The 22,167-nt window shown below is 31.3% G+C and overlaps 2 protein-coding genes across 3 annotated transcripts; one reads left to right on the forward strand and one right to left on the reverse strand.

Annotated features, from left to right (window-relative positions):
- Window positions 1–4,689: 4,689 nt before the first annotated feature.
- Window positions 4,690–7,701, reverse strand: LOC114297732 (uncharacterized). 2 transcript variants are annotated; one of them, XM_028242199.2, is made up of 4 exons: window positions 6,796–7,701; window positions 6,254–6,430; window positions 5,978–6,106; window positions 4,690–5,159 (listed from the first exon to the last, which is right to left on the reverse strand). In XM_028242199.2, the coding sequence occupies exons 1-4, from the start codon at window positions 7,366–7,368 to the stop codon at window positions 5,058–5,060; spliced, it is 981 nt and encodes a 326-aa protein (XP_028098000.1). In that variant the 5' UTR covers window positions 7,369–7,701; the 3' UTR covers window positions 4,690–5,057. The 2 variants fall into 2 exon arrangements, with proteins under 2 accessions (XP_028098000.1, XP_028098001.1); XM_028242200.2 differs by having other exon boundaries at window positions 6,254–6,427; window positions 6,796–7,660.
- Window positions 7,702–13,423: 5,722 nt separating this feature from the next.
- Window positions 13,424–20,871, forward strand: LOC114297733 (uncharacterized). Its single transcript, XM_028242201.2, has 8 exons — window positions 13,424–13,883; window positions 13,996–14,017; window positions 18,693–18,749; window positions 18,823–18,904; window positions 19,111–19,206; window positions 19,311–19,435; window positions 19,529–19,547; window positions 20,330–20,871. The coding sequence occupies exons 1-8, from the start codon at window positions 13,778–13,780 to the stop codon at window positions 20,531–20,533; spliced, it is 711 nt and encodes a 236-aa protein (XP_028098002.2). The 5' UTR covers window positions 13,424–13,777; the 3' UTR covers window positions 20,534–20,871.
- Window positions 20,872–22,167: the final 1,296 nt, after the last annotated feature.

Consider the following 22,167-nt stretch of genomic DNA (forward strand, 5'->3'; position numbering starts at 1 on the left):
GTCCAAGCCAAATCCTTGAATTTCCAAGCTAAATCATTTGTTTGAACTCAATTCTCTCTTAGTCCTTCTCACTTCACGTTTGAAGGCAAGAAGATGAGAAATGAGAGTATGTAAAGTGGTCTAAGGCTTAACATTAGCCTTATATAGGGTCCACTAATTAATCTAGCTTAGCCTAATCAATTTATACTTATTTAATCTAATTATTTGATTACGAATTGAATTTTAATTAAATCTACCATAAAATTCTAAAAATTTCAAATAACACATATACCAAGCCAATTTTGTGATTAGATGCCGATAAGGCCTTCAATTCGCAGAACAAAATAGAAACACAAACAGATATGCCTATAGCAGACAGATATAAACACAAATAATGCATTACACATGCAATTAATTTAAAGTTTCATCTTAATTACTCATTATGCATTCTTAATCATGTTTTAGTGGCTAATCATAGTTCGGGGTTGTTATAGGCTTTCTTCATAGAGAAATTTGTGAAGAAAGTCAGAAAAATTCTCTGTGAACAAAGTCAGAGAAATTTCAATTTTCTTTTGAACAAAGTCAGAGAAATTTGTGAACAAAGCCAGATTCGGCTGTGTTTGGTGGAGCTTTGGAAACGTGATTCCACATCTTGGTTTGAGTGTTGTGTTTGGTTAGAATTTTCAAAAATTGATTTCACACTCACTTTTAAAAACACGTCTGCCCGGTCATCCTCCCAGACATCCCCTCGGACATTTGGCAGGTGGACCAGAACAGTTTTTTTTTTTTTTTTTTTTTGGCAATTGGCACTTGTTGTTTTTTATATTTTAAATAAAAGATATTTTTAGAATTTTTAAATTTTTTTTATGAGTTTTGCATAGAATTTTGGGTTGTGTGTTTGGTTATGAGTTATAAGTTTTTGAATCAAATATCATATGTCACATCAAAAATTTCAAACTCAATTTAAAACTATTTTCAAAACTCTTAACCAAACAAATTTTTTACACTCAAATCATAATTTCAAAACTCACAAACTCAAAATACAACTCTATTATCAAATCATAATTCTAAAACTCTACCAAACGCTATCTTCAATTTTATCTGAATTCTTTTGCTTGAATTCAGAGAAATTTTACTTTTCTGTGGTTTGAACCCAAAGCAATTCTCTACACGTAATGAGGCGAATTTCTCTAGTTTGGAGGGAATTTTTCTGAGAGAATTTCTTTGTTGTTAGGTTTTTGTAATTGGCAATCCCGTATGACAAAATTTCTTTCAGTTATAATTTTATTCGCTCTTTTATAACAGTGAAGCTATGAATGTTTAGATGCGAATCTAATCCGAATTGTGTCTATACAGAGGAGTTTGTGATCTTAATCTTTCATGTTTGCCACTTCGCTGACTAAGTACGAGGAAGATCATCTAGTACTTTTGCAGAGCGTTTGAACTTCTGGGAAGAAAGTTTTACCGCTTGAGCAGTCAAAGTATATGTTTCGCATCGCTTTTAGTCATACCGCTTGAGCGGTGAAATGTGCGCTCGAATAGTCTGCGCGATCCTGTTTTCTATAAAGTGCATCGTTCACTGTTTCTAGGGTTTGACCTGCCCACATTTTTAGAGAGGAACAAGATACAAATTGTTTTATATTGGAGGGAGTTTTATGAGTGTTTCCTTGATGATTTAAGAGTGATCAATAGATCTGTGAACTTCATATCAACATCATCATCAATGGTTTGTTTGTTTTCTTTATTCACAAAAGAGAAAGTTATTTTTCGGTAGATTCTGGGAAACTTGATTTTAAAGCTTTGGTGGATTCCGGAGTGACTTATTGTTATGGATTCAGCATCACTGTTGTGGATTCAATGTTGGACAAGACAATTCCGAAGTGAAGATGGTGTTGGAAGAGGCACATTTAGGTCAGTTTAATTCGGGTGTGGATTTGTTAGATAATTGAGAGTACACTTGTGTAACAACCCAGATTTTTAACTATTCAGTAAAATTTATGCTAATATTATTTAATCACAGTTAGAAAAATATACGATTTATTTTGTATTAGTATATGTAATTTTGTAAAATAATATAATTATTGTGAATTTAGGGGTCAAAGTATAAATAAATAATAATAATAATGGGCGTGATAGTAAAATAAATAATTAATTTACTGTTAGTATACGATAAAGCGTAATTTAATTAGGAATTAATTTATTTATATAATTATATTAAAAAAATTGGGTCAAAGTGTAATTATCTTAAATATCTATTAAAGATAAGAATGAATCTTTATAATTGATTATTGAATCTGTTGGAAGATTCGGGCCACGTATGTACATCCCTTCTTATAAGTAGGGAGGCGGTGGTTCACTGGGGGGAAAGAAAGGAAAAGAGAGAAGGAAAGAAAGAAAGAGGGAAATGAAGGAGAAAGAAAAGAGAGAAGGATGGGAAAAATAGTAGAAACTGAGAGGGCTTTTGATAGTAGAAAAAAAGGGTGAGGAATTAAAGTTAATGTGAGTTATATTATATCTTGAGTCACCATAATATATTTTACGTATGTTTTGACTTACTATTATTTATTTTATACAAGTTATGTTTTATAAATTATTATAAACTATATTAATATTTCAGTTACGTGGTTTAATTTCTGAACCCTATTTGTTAAAATGAAACCCATGGATATGTTTCTTTATATTTTAAAGAATATTTGACTATAATCTTATATACAAATATTGTTTTGTAAGTACCACCACGGGAGTCCCACGCTTTGGGGGACTTAAATAACCATTGGCCTTTGTTTGACCACTTTGTGGTCCTCTGTTTGTCATGGATCCATTGACCTCTGTTTGTGCGGAGCAAAGTGTTGTATGGAGCTAAGTGCTACACTATTGTGGGAGCCATCTCTAGAGTTCGTACGAGCCACCTCTTGAATCCGTACCTCTGTTTTGACTGTCACTTCTGTGACCTCTGTTCTGTTCTGTTCAGTACCGTGGTTATGGTTATTTATTTACATAATCTTAGTTTTGCTACTTGAATGATTATTTATTCCGACTAAGTTATCTTAAATGTTTTGGCTACATAACTATCCATGGTTATTTTGTGTCCCTTATACTCTTGGTATAATGTTTCTCACTCTGCCATGTGCTTATAGCTGTTTACAAATTTTCAGGAAATAATGCAATTCAGGAATAGCTTTGGAAAGTCCTAGATGCGGGACTGCAGAATAGACACACACAACATTTTTATAATATTTTTTATATGTAAATATCGATCTTTTTGGTCAATACATTTTGTAATAAAAATAGAAACTCTGATGATTATTTTGGTACCCTCATTTAAATATTACTTTCGCTCGCGTTTATTGATTTGTTTTAGAATTGGCCGGAGGTAACCTCAGTTACTGGCCATCACAATGCTTAACCCTTGGGTACGGGGAGCGGGTCGTGACAATTTGTGTAATTCTTTTTTGTCTTCTTAGCGGATTGTTTTGTGACTTTAGCACGTAATTTTTTTATCACAGTTAGAGACACTCCAATTGTGATTTTTTCACGTTAAATCGTTTTGTTGATTTGTCTTTAATTGCTTGATTGAGATTGTCATTCGTTATTTAAAATTGAAACATAATCACAATTCAATATCTTGGGTTTTGAGATTTTTCATCTGGGAAGTTCAGAGAAATTCCACGTATTGAATTTTTTCTGAATCGATTTGAGAGACCTTAGACATTATGAAAAATATTATATATCTTTTATGTCATAAAATCTTAATACCAGGAATTCTAAAAAAAATCTTTTAATTTTTGTAAATCCTAAAAAATTAAGAGAATATTAAAAAAATTAATTACCAAGCCCCACCTTTTATGGAAAAGTATACGTATCTAGAATTCAGTATTAGGAAATTGACCCAGAAAATAAATAAAGCGTTGATATTCAAATGATATATCGTGAGTTAATATATAAATTAAATTTGGACCAAACATTCATTATTTTGGATAAAATTCTAAATATATATAGAGTGTTGGACCATTGATTACTAGGATTGATCCGAGCGTGACATAACATGATCTTCTTTGCGTTGTGCATTCGTACCAATATGTACCAGTGTTTTGTTGTAAGAACTTTTCAGCCACGTGTGGGACATGGGGTTACAATGGCAGTAACTGTTATGGGGTTGGTGGGGGGAATGATTTGATATTTATTTTAATAATTTGAACTGTATATATTATAAAATTTATTGAGTGAATTATTTATAAAAAAATCAAATTAATCAAATATTTGAAATCTTATAACAAGATTACATTTTTCGTAAAAGAATAAATGGCTAACAGAATTTTGATAATATTTTTAAAAATAATTAAAAACCCAATTATATGGTTATGGATATCTTATTAATTTGATTTTTTATATAGGTAATATATTCGACAAATTTTATAATATGAACTGTTCAAAAGACTCACCTACCTTAGAGTGGTAACTGCCCCATGTTCGGTTAGTTCAGAGCATCTCAATTAATGTGTTACTCAAACTTTCATTCAATTTTAGAATCATTTGGTGAAGGCAGACCTTAAAAAACATAACTTGAAATTAAAAAAAAAATCAAAAGAAGGACAACAAAAAAAAAAAGTCAAAAAAATAAGCTTACTTTTTAGTGACATCAAGGTAATTTTCTATAACAAACTGATCTATTTCTACTCAAACTAATAAGAAACTTGATTGAAACATGAATGATTCAAAATGAAGAGAGCTGTTATTTGATTACAATGTAAACATATATATACACTTGAAAAAGAAGTAGAGCAAAATGCAAAGAGTGCCACAAGGTTGAGGCTTTTTTGAATCATAAAAAACCACAGCTTCTAGTGCTAAAAAAAAGTTACAACCTCATCACTTACATTTATTATTCTGTTATTCAGGCAGACATTAATCAATCCTTCTGATTTTTTTTTTTTTTGGCTCATAAAAGGCTATATTCATGACCCATGTGGTCCAGCCCTATACATCCTAATAGACCCTTCTTTTTTTTTTCTGTTTTTTTTTTAGAACTCCAGAATAATATATATAATAGGGTTCATTGCTTCATCAATTATATATGTTCAATAATAGCCATGGTACTGAGGCTGGGTCGGACCAGAAATGTTGAAGAATTGTCCTCTTCCCACTGTTCCTTCCTCTTCTTCTTCGTTCAACCCTTCAATCTACCCTCACATCACATTAAAAAAGTTCAATAAGTTCCAATACATATATATATATATATATATATCAAACATATAAATGTTGTTTGGTAAAATTTATAGTTTACTGATTGTTGTTTTCAAAAAATATTAAACAAGTTTATATTTATTTTTTTTAATGATGAAAAAAAAGGAAAAAATGAAATTAGTACTTTCAAAAAATAATTACAGTTTCATAAAAAAGTTTAAAACTTTAATTATACATATTTATAAGTTTACCATTAATTTATAATTATTTTTTTGAAAATATTATTGATTTGATATTTTTAAATATATATGTATATTTGGTTCATATTTGTTGAAAATAAGTGTGAGAAGTGGACGGGAAATGATGACTCTAAATGATTGTCGACAGTTGAAGATGGTGACTAAAAGTTGTTGAATATAGTTTTCAATAAGAGATAGTGATTGATGGTGATTTCTATTTCTATAAGAGGTGATAACCGAATGCAAGTGCTGAGAGGTTAAATCAACAATGATAGCCAGAAGGAATAAGAGGAGAAATGAATATTTCTTTTTAAAACAATGAAAATCAACTTTTTTGCAGTGACAAAAATTTAGTAAATTGTATAAATTTTTAAAAGAATTGAAAAACCAAAATAGACACTATTTGTTTGCATTTTTTAAAAATAAATATTAAAAAAAAAACTATAAAACAAAGATTACCCAAACAGACAACATTTGATTTTGCACTCTCCACTTGTCTTTTTCAGTAACAGGAAGTTCACTAATTGCTTTATTTTATGGTTCATTGAAAAGAATAGCAAAAAAAAAAATTTTACCCAAAAATCATCTTCGTCTTCATATCGATTCAAATTTGCAGCTTTAGGAATCTCTCCGGTTTCATCGTTGCGCGCAAATCTGCCACGTATCCTAGGTCGATTGTCCGCTAGTGTTTTCCGACATGCATACTGGCATCACCAACACATACGGACAAATTAAATTTTAAAATTTAATTTTTTTAAGTCTAATTTAGACAATTAAAAATTGTTTTTTTTTTATTATTTATTTTTTGAAAATATATTTACCTTAATTTTTTTAGGTAATTATATATTTACCTTAATTGTCTTGTTGAAGTTTCTCTGGGTTCGCTTTGCTTTGTACCTATGAATTCTCTCTTTTCTTTCCTCTGCACTGTAACGACCCACTTTGAAATTTGCTTCCTCCATGAATGAGCTCTCTGTAGCTAATGGACTTGATGATAACCTCTGATTTGCTTGGTTTGTTTTGATCTTCTGAACAACAATTAGGAAAAAAATAAATAGACATATACATTTACACACAATCCAAGGTAATTCAGTTGGTCAGGTCAGTAAAAAGTCACGGATTCAAAAATCTCAAACCTAAATTTCACTATCCACTCAATAATTACTTGAAATATGTGACACAAAAATTACGTGTACTCGTCCCGCATACTCATGTCATGATATATATTTGTGAACATAAAAAAAGAAGAGAAAAAGGCCTTGTTATCTAATATATGTAGAATATATAATTATTTGGTATATGTGGAATAGGGACTGCATATGTGCGGGATTAGTAGGGTGTCTAGTTCCCGGACACCCTCGAGAAAAAATGAAAAAGAGAAAAAATAAGTAACCTGTAAATCTCCAGTGCTGGAAGCCCTTCTGATAAGTCCAGTGGAGAAGTTGTTTTCAGGAGAGCTCATGACTTGAGGCTGAAAAATTGAAGACTCCATGAGAGAATCAAAGCGAGGTTGAAAAGGAAGAAGATGACTGGGTTGCTTTCCATCAAAAGAATTGCTGCTATAGCTCCTCTGCATCATCTTCACCAAAACATTCTCAGCACATCCATAGCTGTGAGCCCCGAAGGACTGTTGATACCCATAAGCACAAGGAGATTGAAGAGGGACTTGACATTGACACTCCTCTGTTTTCACTTCCAAAGCAGAGAAATTTGAAACATCTTGCAAATGGGTTGTTTGGCAGAGTGAGAGATTTTCCAATTGGTCACTTGGAGGTGAAGATGAGAAGATTGAAGGGGCAATTTGGTCCCAAGAATTGGATTCATGAAGTGGGTTTTGAAGAATTGGGTTGCTGCTGTTGTTGTTGTCTGAGATTGTTTGGATGATATCAATGGGGGGTGAGTCAGTGAAAGGTGAGAATGGATCAGATAAGAAATACCCATCAAGTAGAAAGAGATCAGAAGACATTTGAGACAACCAAACTTTTGAAAATTGAAACTCAATTTTTTGGTTAATTGTTGTATATATGAAATGTAAAGAGACAAAAACACAAGTGTGGACAATTTGGTGTGTGGTTTGTTTAATCAAAACGCAGGACGACAATTGAGGAAGACGACAAGAGAAAGCTCTCTTTTCTGCTTTCTCTCTCTACAGGAGACTCTTCTCTCTCTAGAATGGAGAGATAGAGACCAAATTGAAAACGGGCTCTTGTGAAAAAGCTCAACAACGCAATTACCAGAGACCGTCCCACTACTTGTATAAAAAGGCCCTCTTGATTCTCTATTAATGGTTTTTAAATCTGGTTCTTTTGAGACGCCTCAAGGGACGCCTTATGCTATGTTGTGTGTTTGATTGGAAGATTTAAGGAGAAATTTAAAAAGAAAAATAAAAAAAGTAAGTGAAATGAAAATAAAATATGTCTTAATTTCATATAGTTTCACACACTTTTTCTTTTTTCCTTTCCAAATTTCTTCTCAAATCCTCCAACCAAACACAGCATTAAGGAGTTGGTTATTTTAATTGGGTGTTTAGTTTTTTTTTTTTTTTGGACTATTTTTAGGAAGTTGATTAGTTTTTTTTTTAATAGTAGATTTGATGGTTATGAAAGAAAAAATAAAATGATTATAGTTTGGATTTGATATTTTATCTTATTATATAAATTTTAGTCTATTTTGTGTTTTAATGAATTATTTTAATTCAACCATCTCCTTAAAAGAAGGCCAAAATATGATACCCTTTTGGTATCACTTAAATTTTTAGATTGTTTGTTCATACAAAAATAAATAAATAAATTATAATTTTATTTTGTGCAATTTTGATATTGTGAAAAAAAATTGAACCTGTTTGATTAAAAAAATATTGCATATATATATATATATATATTTTAAAAAGTAAATATCCCAAGTACCTTTAGAAGTTATATTTTTTTAAAAAAAATAGAATTTTTTTGTTCATATTTATTTCAAGGGTTTCGAATAGATTTTTTTTTTTTTTTATATTTTTTTAGTGATTATTTGTCTAAAATATTAGATGAATTTTTTTTGTAATGAATTTTTTTTTAACAAAAAAAATCAATGCATTTAAGAAGGATTCTTTTATTTTTCATAAAAAAAACATATAAAAAATAAAATAAATAAAAATAAATTTTTGATTTGTTATATGAGTTGAAATCTTTTAGACTAAAATAACGAATTGCGAAATGACCCCATAAACATAATTGGTATAGACATAAATTGTTAACTTTTTGACATATGATTTATAAGTAAATAAGCCAATGTACTTATAAAACATAGGCTCATAAACACGGAAATTGGTATGGAATTGGATACAACGGGTGTAAATTTGGCCCGGCTCGGTTCACCGGGCCCGGGCCTGGGTCAGCCCATGTCGGGTCTCTCGGGTTCCTGTTAAAATTTGGGCCGGCCCATAGGTTAGGAAATTAGGCCTAGGGGGTATTCAGACAGGGCTGGTGGACCTGGGCAGGGACTCGGGTTTGGACAAGGCTTAAATATTTTTTTTAAAAAAAAAAATTTCTATTCTTTTTGCCAAAATTTTATTTTTTTCCATCAAAAATAACATTGGGTTTCGGCGGACCAAGCCTCGGATTGGGCTTTGAGTGGGCCATGAGCGGGCTGATGAACCGGGCCAAGCCAAGCCTAGAGTCTCGGACTGGGCTCGAACCCGGGCCTAATCGGGCCGGGACACCTCGGGCCACAGGCAAGTTTTGAACCACCCATGGGCTGCGGGTCATTTTTACACTCCTATAGATTGATAAGATTTTTTAGAAGTAAATTTCATGGATTAATGCTATAAAATCTTTTCTATAAATGTGTATCATGTGTTCATTATGTGTTTGATTTATATGTTCATAACATAATTTTTTTTAGCTTTATTGTGATGTGGTAAATCATCAGTTTAGGTTTGTTTTAAAATTATAACAAAATGCGTAATTTTGAAATATGTAGTTTAAAATGATAACATTTATATTAGTACTAGATAATGCAGTTTGGTCGGTAGGATATGAGTTGGATTGATCCAAGCGCTCCAGAGGATGGTTGCCTTTCGTTTTCCTAATCACACCTGCAACAAGTCCAGTAAAAAGGTTCTGAAATGGGGGTGGTTACTTTCTACGGACTCTCCGACGACCAAATTAGATGAGAATATGATCAAAATAACAGTTTAGAGAAGGTTGAGAGTAGAGAGAGAGAGAGTGAATTGCTTGTTACCAAAACGTTCCTCAGAAGTTGCTTATATCTCTTATTAATCATTTCCTTGTCTATTTATGTTGTCTCATTGGCTGCCACCTGCTTGCCGTCGGCTATGGCCATTTCACTATGAGTGCTCTTAGGCCTGTTCTACCAGGCTTTATGATAACTAATCAAATAATTGTTTGAAAAACCTATAGCAACCATGGGGTTGGGCCCTTCTGGGCCTTGCCCCATCAGTACTATTTAAATTTAATGAGATATTATATATAATTTATTTTTTTGTTATCATTTTATATCACCTCTTACATATGAATATTCATAATTAATTCCTTTATTTTGAAATAATTATTAAGCAAGTAAAAGAACAAAAAGTATTTTACTATATGTTTTGGTGATATAAAAAAGGTTCTGAATTTTAGTTTTGAACTTAAACCGTTGACTAGTCTTGTTGCAATGAAAATAAAGTAACATCAACTATCACAGTATTTTTTAACTCCTTCAAAAAGGAAAAAATGGTGGCAATTTGATCATTTTCCCATTTGAGTATGGTAGATCTTATTTTTCCCTTTCTTTGATGAGAGGTAAAGATTAATTTTATTGTGAAGTCGTATGCAATGCACAAAAGATGCACCTAGATGTTCAATTCTTTTTTTTTTTTGGTCTTGTTATTCTTCCTCTTTCTTTATTTCTTTTATCTTTAATTCATTATGCAAGACAGAAGAATCTTTATTAATGATTCATCAAGTTGCTAGTATTTTTGTGCAACACAAATGGGCAAATTGATTCTGGAAGCAGAAGAACTGCTAAAACAATGTGAAAACCTTACAAAGATTTATGTACAAAGATTGGACAAACCTTTATGGATTGTATCTGAAGACATGAAAATTGATGTTTATATGTCCACAACATAAGTCCAAGTTTATGTTTAATTTGCTTTTAGAATTTATTTTTAATTTTTTTCTAAAATATTAAAATCTAATTTAGTGAATTTTTTTTAAAAAAATGAAAAAACTCTCCATTTTAATATAATTTTAATTTTTTGAAGGGAACAAATAATTTCTTTAATTTTTAAAAATATCGTTTTAATATTTATTTTTTCATTTTTTTAAAAAACAATGAAAGCTGGATTTTGAGAAAGAATGATAGAGAAAAAAAAAGAAAGCCGCATTTGCACTAATGCCCCTACAATTTACCTTATTTTCAATCTAAGCCCATCATTTTTTCTATTGACAATTTAACCCAATAAACTTTGTTTTGTTTCCATAATCAACCCTGCCGTCACTGAAAAGCTGCTACTTTGAAAAGTCAATAGTCCAACTCGTCATCGTCTCCGAAGTCTTTTGAGTTGTTCCTTAGGCGTTAAGGGGCAGTTTGTTTTTAGCTATCATACTCCACTCTAGGCTGTGATAAATGAACAGTAAAGATAGAGCCTGTTTATTTTGGTTTGGGAGGTCCAGATTCGTAGTCTAAAAGGACTATGGATGGGCCTTGGCAAGGGTATTAGCAATCCGGAGTGAGAGATGATATTGGCAAATTAGTCCGTTCGGATTGGGTATTATCGGACGTCTGGCCAGAAATCTGGCCGGTCAACTGGTCAACGCATTTTTTTATTTTTATTTTTATTTTTTTTAACTTGTTGAGCATTTGTTTTTAAACATTAATGTTTAATGGTTTTATATTTTTTGTTAAGTAAAAATCATAATTTTATTTGTTTTATTATTTGATATTTATTTTATATAAAAATAATTTAACAATTCCCTTACTATCAAAATAAACACAATTTTACTAATCCCCTCACTATAAAAACAAACACAATTTTATTAATTTTCTCACTAACAATTTTCTCACTATTAATCCCTTCTATTCTACCTCTTAAAACAAATTGGACCCATTTTTCTATTGACAATTTAACCCAATAAACTTTTGTTTCGTTTCCATAATCATTCCTGCCGTCACTGAAAAACTGTTACTTTGGAAAGTCAATTGTCCAGCTCGTCATTGTTTACGGAGTCTTTTTAGTTGTTCCTTAGGCGTTAAGGGGAGAGAGCATTGGGTTATATTAGTATAAATTAATTTTTATAATTATAATTTTTAAATGATTAATTTTTAAATAATTAAATAAATTATAAAATTATTTTGTTTTAATTTTTTTTATAATTTGTGAAAAATTAAATTCTTTTGGTTAATTAAATTGTTACATAATCTTTTCATTATGCAATAAAAATTTAGAAATTGTAAATATTTTAAATCTTATTATTTTTTACTAAATAAACCAAAAAAATTAAATCAAACATAAAATATATATTCTATTAATAAATTTTATAAAATCTTATTTATTGATGCCTATTTTATGTTTGGTTTATTTGCGTAGGGTAATCAAATATATCTAAGGTTAAAACAAAATGACATAATTTTAAACCAATAATACTAGATGGTCCGAAAAAATATAGCTTGAAACATTCAAAATGACGTCATTTTAGGTGTAAAATGACATCATTTTAACACATTCGAGTCACAAAAATTTAGATCACTAAACATTTTCCATTTTAAAATTGCTTTATTCTAAATTTTAACTTAACCCGTTAAATTAGGTTATTGCCTACGAGTGTTCATAACATCATTACATCAAAGAATGACTAAAAAAAAAAAAAAAACAAAGCAGGCGAAGTGGATATTTGGGTTTTTTTTTTTTTGTAATTTTTTTTGTTAGCTTATTTTCGTATTTAGTGAATTTAATTTTTTTTTAAAGTTTGTAGATTATACGTAGTGAGACGAATTGAAAAATATATTTGTTTTCAAAAAAAAAATCAAACAAAGAAAAACATAGGCTAAAATAGTAGATTTTTTGGATTTATTTTGATTTCAATTTTGATTTGAATTGTTTTTAAAAAAATTAAATTTTAAATTTATCTATACAAGACGGACTGAAAAAATAAAAAAATTTGACATAATTTTTAATAAAAAAATTTGACATAATTTTAAAATAAAAGTCATTAAGGACAAAATTTTTTTAGAAAAAGCAGTGGATTATTTCTAACTTCGCAAAGCCCTAAAATTTACCTTATTTTCAATCTAACCCAATTAATTTATTGTATTTCTAATTCAACCCAATAAACCTTCTTTTATTTTCACAATCACCTTGTTGTCACTAAAAACTTATATTTAATTAAGGGTAAATTACACTGACACCCTCTAAGATTTTTATTTAATACAAATCTCTTCATGTTTGAAAAATTACACTTATCTCTCTATCAGATTAAAATAACATATTTGTCCCTTAACTTTTATACATATAAAATAATAAAATAATATTAATATTTTGTTAATGTCATTTCAAGAGAAATAACAATCATCTTATTTAGTTTAACTCACACAAGAATTGAATTCCTTTATTTTTCCTTTTTATTTTTATTTTTACTGAATTTTTCTTAATATTTTAAGCAATTTTTTTTAGATACACCTAATCTAAATATACTTAAGAATTATAATATTTTGTGAATTCCTTTTAAATTCATCAAATACAAAAAAATACAAAAATCAGTAATACTATAATAAATGTGAATAATGGTGTTTGGTAACACTGTAATAAATGTGGGTAAATAGACGATAATTTTATATAAAATTTATGTTTATATATTATCACTCAATAAAAATATGTTTAGATAAAATTTAATGATAGAAAGTTATATAATGCACTCATAACGATAAGAAAAAGAAGAAGAAATGGTAAAATGATCATTTAAAAAATTTTAGGATATGACATCTAAAGGAGAAGAAGAAATAAGAAGAAAAAGAAATGGTCATTTGTAATCTATAATAAGATTACGAACCTCTAAAAAGCAGAATGTAATTTTTTAAATGTAACGTAGAATCTGTATTAAAAAAAATAAAAATAGAATAATAATAAATAAATAAATAAATTTAAGGTGTAAATTTAAGTTACCTTTTAATTATTTTTCAAAAGTCAATCGTCGTTGTTCTCAAAGTCTTCTGAGTCGTTCGTTGGCTACAACATCGTGAAGTTGAAGTCCAAAAACCATAGCTTGCATATTATTATCTATAAGTCTTCGATTCAAGAGGGACATAGTGTCTTGGGTGTTTTTCGAAAGTGTTTTTGAAAATCTTCATCTTCATCAGCTAGGGTTTCCTGGTTTTCGAGCTCTTCGAAGATGTCAATGGCGTCGCAAGAGCATCTGGACAAGATGCAGCTCCGCCAGAACTACCGTAACCTGTGGCACACCGATCTCATGGGCACCATTCAGGCCGACACTCCCTGTATTCTCTCTCTTCCACATCTCTCTCTCTCTCTCTCTCTCTCTCTCTCTCTCTCTCTCTCTCTTCTGTACTCTAATATGGTATTGATTTTGGTTTGTTTTCTCTGATGCAGATTGTTGCCTTGCGTTTTGGTGGTGAGTACTCTCTGATGATCCGTTTCTTAGATCTGTGTTTTTTGTTTTCAATTTCTCTTGTTTTGTCAGAGATCTGTAATTGCTCGTGGACTTACTGTTACTATGGTTGACTTGATCTGTGCTTTCAAAATTGAATTTTGCTCTGTTTCTTATTATGAATTTCTTTTGATGGAATTAATCTAAAGTAGCCTCTTTTTTTTCCCCCTTCTGATTTTTGGGTTTTACATACTTCCTTGTCTGTACTTGGATAAAAATTGTATTGTTCAATTTGATTTTGTAGTGAAATACTCATTGCCCAATGGTTTTTTTATCTTTTATTTTATTTTTTAAGATGGAAGCTGGGCTAGTGCTACTGAATTATCTAGTGACATGAAACTGATATATATTGAATAAAACTAAGGAAAATTATATGCATACCAACTTTCTAAACCTAGTGATGTGTAAAATAGATAATTGGCTGATGATTGATGAAGAGAGAGAGAGTTAACTTAAATATTGTAATACACTACCACATCATTGGGTTTGAAAAGTGGGTCTAGCATTTGGGCTAGAGTAGCACTACTATAAAACTAAATTGGGTGTTAATGGAGGTGAATCATTAAACTGTGAAGTATTTGGTTTAGGGTCTTTTGATTGTATCACGAGTTTATTATATTGCCTGCTTAATTCATGAATTTTATTGGAATGAGGAAGCTTTCTGGATGGAATGCTTGAAACTGTTCATTACATTGTTATCAATATGATGGGCTTATTTGGATGTTCTTGTTAAATATAAGCAAATCCTTTTGCTTCTTGAAGGAAATCTTTAAAATACAAATTTTCTTGAGGATATGCATTACTGATGTAATTAGATTGGATTATAGTTACCCGGAAACTCTCCTTGAGTGAGAAGGGGGACACTTTTGTGTTTCCCATATGGTATAGAGAGGAAAAGACTTCCTATGATCTTAGTTCTTTGATAGAGAGTAAGAGACTTCCTAACTCTGTTTTATAAAGGGAAAGTGGGAAGGAACTTTGTAAAAACTACTATACGTTTCTTATTCAATTCTTACATGCTTTCCATGGTGATCCACAACGTGTGATTAGTTTCCTTACTGTTTCTCCTTAGGTTCCAATTAAGCACCTAATATATTTTATTAAAGTATCAATTGAAGTATTCATAAGAGTGGAATTACAGGCTAGCTTGTCCTAGTGATGGTTAGAATGTCGAAATTATTTTTACCAGAAGTTAATAGGCAGCATGAGTGCTATCTCCCGCCAGCCTTAAAACATGTATAGGTTTGCTAATTGGACTTGGGTTCTAGTGTTGTATATATGGATAAAAAAACTAATATATATATGTATATATATATACATATATAAGTATTGAGGACATGTCCCCATATTCATACCCAACTTTTGGATAACACTTGCACACGCACCCACGCCTACATTCGATACACATGCCCAAGACCATGTAACATTTTCCGAAATTTGGCTTAGTTCACTAACTCTTGTTTTGAAGATTTCACAATAATAAAAATAATAACTTTTGATGTCGTAACCATGGTTTTAAAAACCGGACCGGACCGGCCGGTTCAACCGGTTGAACCGGTGACCGGATGGGGTTCCGGTCCGGTCGACCCTCTTAAACCGGCCATTTGAAAAAACCGGCCTATTTTTTGAAAACCGGTGAACCGGTCGACCCGGCCACGGGTTGATTGAACCGGTCCGGTTTTTTTTTTCCTGTTTTTTTATTTTCTTTCTTTTCTTTCTTATTTTATATATATATATATATATATATTATATATTATATATATAATAAAAAATTAATTGGAAACTCTCTTTTAAGGGTCTCCTCTTGTGAGGAATCCCATTGAGAGCTTGAAATTATTGTGAAAGCTTCTATCTATTTATAAGAAAAAAATTCTTCCAAAAAACTCAAGAAATCTATGTGAGATTCAATCAAATTCATTGGAGGGAAACTTAAAATTTGATATCCCTCCAAAAATTTTGCTCTTCTTTCAATCAAAGTGTTTGAATTAAAATCATATGGAAGAAATATTAAATATTTAAATTCTTCTTCCAAAATGAAAATTAATAATATTTTTAAATATATTTTTATATTTTTTAATAAAAAAAGTATTAAGAGAAATATTTAAGATTATTAAAATTTTTAATTTATAATTTTATTACTTATATTTTTATTTAAATATAATTTTAATATATTTATGACGTCACGGTTCGATTCCGGTTCAACCCGACGGTTGAACCGGTGACCCGTCCACCCGATCATTTTTCCGATTCATTCACCGGTCCGGTTTTTAAAACATTGGTCGTAACAAAAATAATAGATGATTTTTATTCTTAGGTATGCCAGTGTTTTTTTTAATTAATATTACTAGTAGTAATCTATGGACTCATGTTTAGTTTTCTATCACTTTTTCTTATACAACTCCTAGACAAATAAGAGTTTTTTTTTGGTAGTGGTTTAGTGGTTAACTATGTCTATCAACCTTGAATTTGTGGGTTTCAACTTGAGGGCAGCCTCTTTTTGCAAAATAATACCAAAGGTTAAGTATGTACTCTATCTAATCCCCTCCAAAATGCCCTTCCAATGAGGACTAAACAAGTGGTACTTTTTATAGTAGTAGTAGTGTTGTTGGTAGTAAAAATATTTTTTAGTAGTAATGGCAGTATTTGTACTAGTTGCAGCAATCTACCTCTCATTACATCCAATAACCTCTTCTTTTTTTTTTTCTTTTTTTTTTTTTTTGAAGAATTTTTTTTTTCCTTGGTACATAAGAGAACATTTTCCCTGGCTTAGCTCATAAGCTTCTCCCTCCCTTTCCTGGAGTAGTTGCCCATACCGTGTGGAACTACCTGAGTCTTTCTTTTTGGATTATAAAGGTGAAGCCTTTTTTTTGGTCATTGTCCTGTCCCACCTGTGGATAAGCTCCCGCCTCTCCAGTTTTCATTAGGAATTAACCTTGTGCCTTCTTTAATTGGGGAGTAAAGAGGTACTAGTTTGAGTTATCAGCTAGTGTTAAGCAAGTAGCAAACCAGTAACATTAAGGAGCAGAGAAGGGAAATATTGTCGACAGAATGTCTTGGTTGCATCCAGGGTGATTGCATGTCCAAACTGTGAAGCTATGGGAGCAACTGAAAGCTCTTTGGCAATAGCACTGCCAGTGGCAGGAAAATAAGGGACTGTTTGGTTTAGTTTTAGAATAATGATTTGAGTGTAGAGCTGTGTTTTGAATTTTTGAATCATGATTTGAAATTTGAATCATGATTTGAAAAGAGAAAATTTATTTGGTTATGAGTTTTGAAAATAGTTTTGAGATGACTTGTAATTTTTAAATTTTTTTTTTTTAACTGATTGATGTATAGAATGTGAGAGAATGTGAGAGGAGAGATGAGAGAGAAAAAGTGATTGATTGATTGATTAATAATAATAAAAAATAAAGAGAAGATAAGAGTTTTGAAAGTAATTTTGAGTTGTATTTTAAAAATATGCTGGTTAACATATTTCATCCAAATCATGATTTAAAAACAAAATCATGATTTGATAAATTATGCTTTGAAAATTATTCCAAACGCTACGTAAATTTGAAATTCAGATAAGCATGGGGTTTTCAAATGAAAGTTGCATGAGGCACGGGGTTTTATTTGAATGGATACTTTAAGAAATTGGGAGGAAAAAAAATGATAGGTGAGATAAGGCCATATAAACTTAATACCATTCTAAAAAATTGAAGGCTCTGGGCTGAGTTAAAAATATATACAAATCCAGTTTGGAAATGGACTGTCAACATGTTTCATGTATGCATGACATCTCAATTCATTTTAATCACAGTACTGAAAATAGAAATAGGCTTAGAAAATGGTCAATAAGATCCATTTCAGAAAATAGATTTAGAAATTAAAACTGAAGCTATTACAGTGAAAACTCACTAACTCATTAATTACTGATAATTCACTCTGTTTCACTATTGTATTATTAGTGACTGGTTAATGGAATTCTTTGTAATGAACTACTTGTCCTTACCTTTGCATTTAATTTCCAATTAATGGTTTATTGTCCTTTCCTAACTTATTTTATAGTTTTAAGTAGTTCGTTGCATATTGAAAACAACCCTGCTACAGACAACCACAGAGTGGTTGGAAAAAAATTCGTAGTTTAATGTGTTTGATGATGGATGAGATTGGGTGATCTCTAAGTTGTTTTGATGGAGAGGGTAATGTTCACCGGGATGGAAACGGGTTCCTTTGCCCTTCCTCCCTATGAAACAGACAGCTGAATCAAGGTCTCTACCTTCCCTTCTTCCCTCCCCCCTTTCCTCCTTTCACCTTCTGCCTAACCAAACATAGGCTTAAATTTTGAGTGATGCTTGCAATATGGAAGCTAGTGTGAGCTTGTTGTGACTGCAATGGCTTGATAATATTGCAAACGGAAACCAAGATCTTGCCATCTTGAATATAATAGTTTTTCTGTATGGGTTGCCATGGAGAGCACATTATAAGAAATTTATACTATTGTTTTGAGAAAATTATATCGTTGGCATTATTCTTTTAGCATTGTATTTGTTTCTTGGTTGGAACTTGTTTACCTCATAATTTCACAAGCTATCTAAATTTTCATCATTTTTTCCCCCATTGTAGTACAATTAATTGAATTTCTTCTTCATTTCAGTGGACCATGTGTCTCATACCTCCTCCGCAAGCGAGCTCTTTACAATGATATGTCAAGGTAATTGATTTTCGTTACTACTTTGATATGAAACGACCTCCTGGTTTTAGCATACTTTTCTTGCTTGTCACAGGTACACCTGCTGTGCTGGGTATCTGCCCTGTAGTGGTCGGTGTGGAGAAAGTAGGTGCCCAGAATTTTGCCTTGCCACCGAGGTGCGATCATTGTTTGATTTTGTTTGTCATTACTTCGTTTATGTGTCCATTTTATTTACTTGTCTTCTTACTTCGACACACTATTTGCTAGTTTCTACCCTTTTTCTTTTTAGATATTGAGAAGGAAGTTATTACTTCATTTTGCATCTGCGTTGACTATTTTTTGGGCACTTTTTATTGATTCTAGTCTTATTTCATTTGTTTAGGTTTTCTTATGCTTTGGAAACTCTGTTGCGTCAACCCGGTTTCTGTTGCAAGACGAGTTTAACATACAGACAACACAATGTGATAATTGCATTATTGTATAATCTCTCTCTCTCTCTCTCTCTCTCTCTCTCTCTCTCTCCACATTAACTGAATACAAATACTTTGCATTTTGTTAAACAAGTTTTTTCTTGATATCTAGGGTTTCATGTTCTGCCTTCAACAAGTTGCATGCATATTTTCCATTGTTGCAATGATTGTTGGAAGTCAGGAAATTCAAGAGGCTTCTCAGATACTGTCTTGTTTGGCTGATATGGTTTATTGCACGTAAGGGTTCCCTTCCTAACTTCTCACTGAACACTTGACTGAATTCGTTACAAAGTATCTTACCGAATTTGTTGCTTAATTTTGTTTGTGCAGGGTTTGTGCATGTATGCAGGTATGCACATGATAAACGAGAACAATTATAAATAGGAAACTATAAAATTACATGTATATTCCTTGAAGAACATGGAAAATGCTTATATATATATATAATACTTTTTTACAAGAATTTCAACATGGACTGATGTGTCTCCTTAAACTTCCCCATCATTCCCCCCCCCCCCCCCCCCAAAAAAAAAAAAAAAGAAAAAGAAAAAGAAAAAAAGGATCACAATTTTCGGTATTTTTGGGCATTCGGTACGATGAAAAGTGAAAGTCAACATAAAACGTTTTTCGTGGTCAACGGAAAACAGGCTTGTTTGGGTGGAAAATGTTTCCCACTTTTGAAAAGCTGAGAAACATTTTCCAAACTAAAGTTTTACCAATGCCGCAAGGATAACAATTTTCGGTATTTTCTAGCGTTTGGTACAATGAAAAGTGAAAGTCAATAGAAAACGTTTTGTGTGGTCAATGGCAAACAAGCTTGTTTGGGCAGAAAATGTTTTCCACATTTGAAAAGCTGAGAAAACATTTTTCAAACTAAAATTTTACCAATGCCATCACACATTATCACCACCCCACAACCATCACCTCCACCACCATCAACCACTACCCCTCCCTTGCCACCCCCAACACCACCACTAATAAGTGCAATCAAACATTGGAAAATGTTTTCTTGGGGAAAATGTTTTCTACCAAACGGAGCATTGGTGTGGAATTCTGTTCAAAATACTGTTCATTGTTCTTGATTCATTTCACTTCATCTGTAGTAATTAACATTAATGTGGAGAATTGCAGACACAACACAAAATTGAAATGGACAAACGGGATGGTATGTTTGGGCCACCATCAGTGATGGCAGTGCCGCCTTTCCAGCAAATGTCACGCCTTGATCAGCCATACCCTCCTAGTGCTGGATATCCACCTCAACCGGCCTATGGTTATCCACCTCCTCAAGGCTATCCAGCTCAAGGTTATCCCTCTTCTGGTTATCAAAGGTGATCAATTCACTGCCTAGCGTATTCCTTGTGAGAAAAATCATGTTGAAGTTACCCGTATAACAATCATTGCGTAATTGAACCAGACACTTCTGTCGTGTGTTGTTGTTTTTGTGAGATGGGTATAGCAACTGATTTGTGTGTTTGCTTTTGCTTTTGCTTTTGCTTTTGCTTTTGAATTATATTGATTATAAACAAATAGTACTTCAAAGGTAGATCTTTCTTGTTACCTATTCAATGTATTTTCCTTCAAATTCACATAACAATCATATAATGCTTGCATTTGGATTTATATTTGAGTTCACATATATATACGGATTTGCAAAATTGGTTTTGAGATAAGTCTGGTTTAGCTTTCTTGGTGATCCCATTCTGTTTCTTAGGAATATTGAACTTTTGATCTGTTCTTGGTTCTGGCTATTGTTTATTGCATCGAGGTGTGAAATCGACAACCAATATTGATACCCATTGAGATATATATTTTAGGTTAAACGTCTTTAGACCTAGGAGGTGGTGATATAACATAAGATAAGAAGGGAATCCTACGGCCAGACACTTACACAGTGAATGAATCATCATATCGACGGTGCTGCAATCTTTCCTATTGTCATATTGATTAGTGAATATTTTATTATTATTATTATTCTGCGAATCCAATATATATGATTTCATGAAAAAGGTTTAAAATCTGAAGTTGATTTCAGCTGGATAAAAGTAAGAACTGATGATCATATTGATGAAGAGCAAGAGCAAGAGCAAGAGCAAGATAGCTTGAACTAGGAGTGGAATTATAGGCTAGTTTGTCATTTTTCTTCGTTTTCCCAAAATACCCATAAAATTTGTAATTGCTAAAACACTATATCCCATAAATGTTAAATAGTTTTCAAATTCAATTCTCAAAATTTCAAATTCTATTACTATATATATAAAACTCAACCACACACTACACATGACCTATACAAAGTCAAACCTAAAAAATATGTATTTTACACAAATCGAGCGGCTAAGCAATGACAGAACACAAAAACGCGTTAAAACACCTACTATCCAAACATGTCTTGCATAAAAGAGTGATTATAATATATATACATCATCAGTAAAGTTATGTAACATGTCTAAACTTAAAATCAAAATGGCTTCATCATCATCATCATCATCATCATCATCACAGCATGGTGTCATAGGGCTCTTCAACTTTTTGTTTGAACTCAATGCCATTCTTAGATTCTTTCTCAAGTCTTTATCTCAATTAGAGGTTGTCCATGTAGTGAAGAATCTATAACAAAGTAACTTTATTTTTGTGACTTCTACAGGATTTAATAGACGTCAAGAAAGTCTTTTTTCTTGTACTGGAGTGTAATACACTGTACTCTTTTTTTCGAGCAAAAAGGAAAATGAACAATTAAATTTAGCTCCTTTCAATTCATTTATTTATTTATTAATTTTCTTCTACACATCTCTCTTTAAATTTATGTTCTAAATATAATTTGAGGTTATGTTTAGATGTTGAATTTGTAGAGACCAAAATAATAATAATCATAATAATAAATGAGAAAAAAATTCACCACAAATGCAAAATCCAATAACATACTATATTCTCACATTGGAAAGACGTAATTGGGACTTTTTGGGCACAAA

This window comes from Camellia sinensis, chromosome 11, assembly GCF_055761805.1.
Source record: "Camellia sinensis isolate YWXY chromosome 11, ASM5576180v1, whole genome shotgun sequence".
NCBI classification, from domain to species: Eukaryota; Viridiplantae; Streptophyta; class Magnoliopsida; order Ericales; family Theaceae; genus Camellia; species Camellia sinensis.

What these genes read in the sequence shown, in the direction of transcription:
- LOC114297733 (XM_028242201.2), top strand. Translation starts at nt 13,778, where the DNA reads ATGTCAATGGCGTCGCAAGAGCATCTGGACAAGATGCAGCTCCGCCAG. An exon ending in CTTTACAATGATATGTCAAG is followed by an intron (nt 18,750 to 18,822) that starts GTAATTGATTTT and finishes TGCTTGTCACAG; the next exon opens with GTACACCTGCTGTGCTGGGT. An exon ending in AATTTTGCCTTGCCACCGAG is followed by an intron (nt 18,905 to 19,110) that starts GTGCGATCATTG and finishes TCATTTGTTTAG; the next exon opens with GTTTTCTTATGCTTTGGAAA.
- LOC114297732 (XM_028242199.2), bottom strand. Translation starts at nt 7,368, where the DNA reads ATGTCTTCTGATCTCTTTCTACTTGATGGGTATTTCTTATCTGATCCA. An exon ending in CCAGCACTGGAGATTTACAG is followed by an intron (nt 6,431 to 6,795) that starts GTTACTTATTTT and finishes ATTGTTGTTCAG; the next exon opens with AAGATCAAAACAAACCAAGC. An exon ending in ACTTCAACAAGACAATTAAG is followed by an intron (nt 6,107 to 6,253) that starts GTAAATATATAA and finishes TGGTGATGCCAG; the next exon opens with TATGCATGTCGGAAAACACT.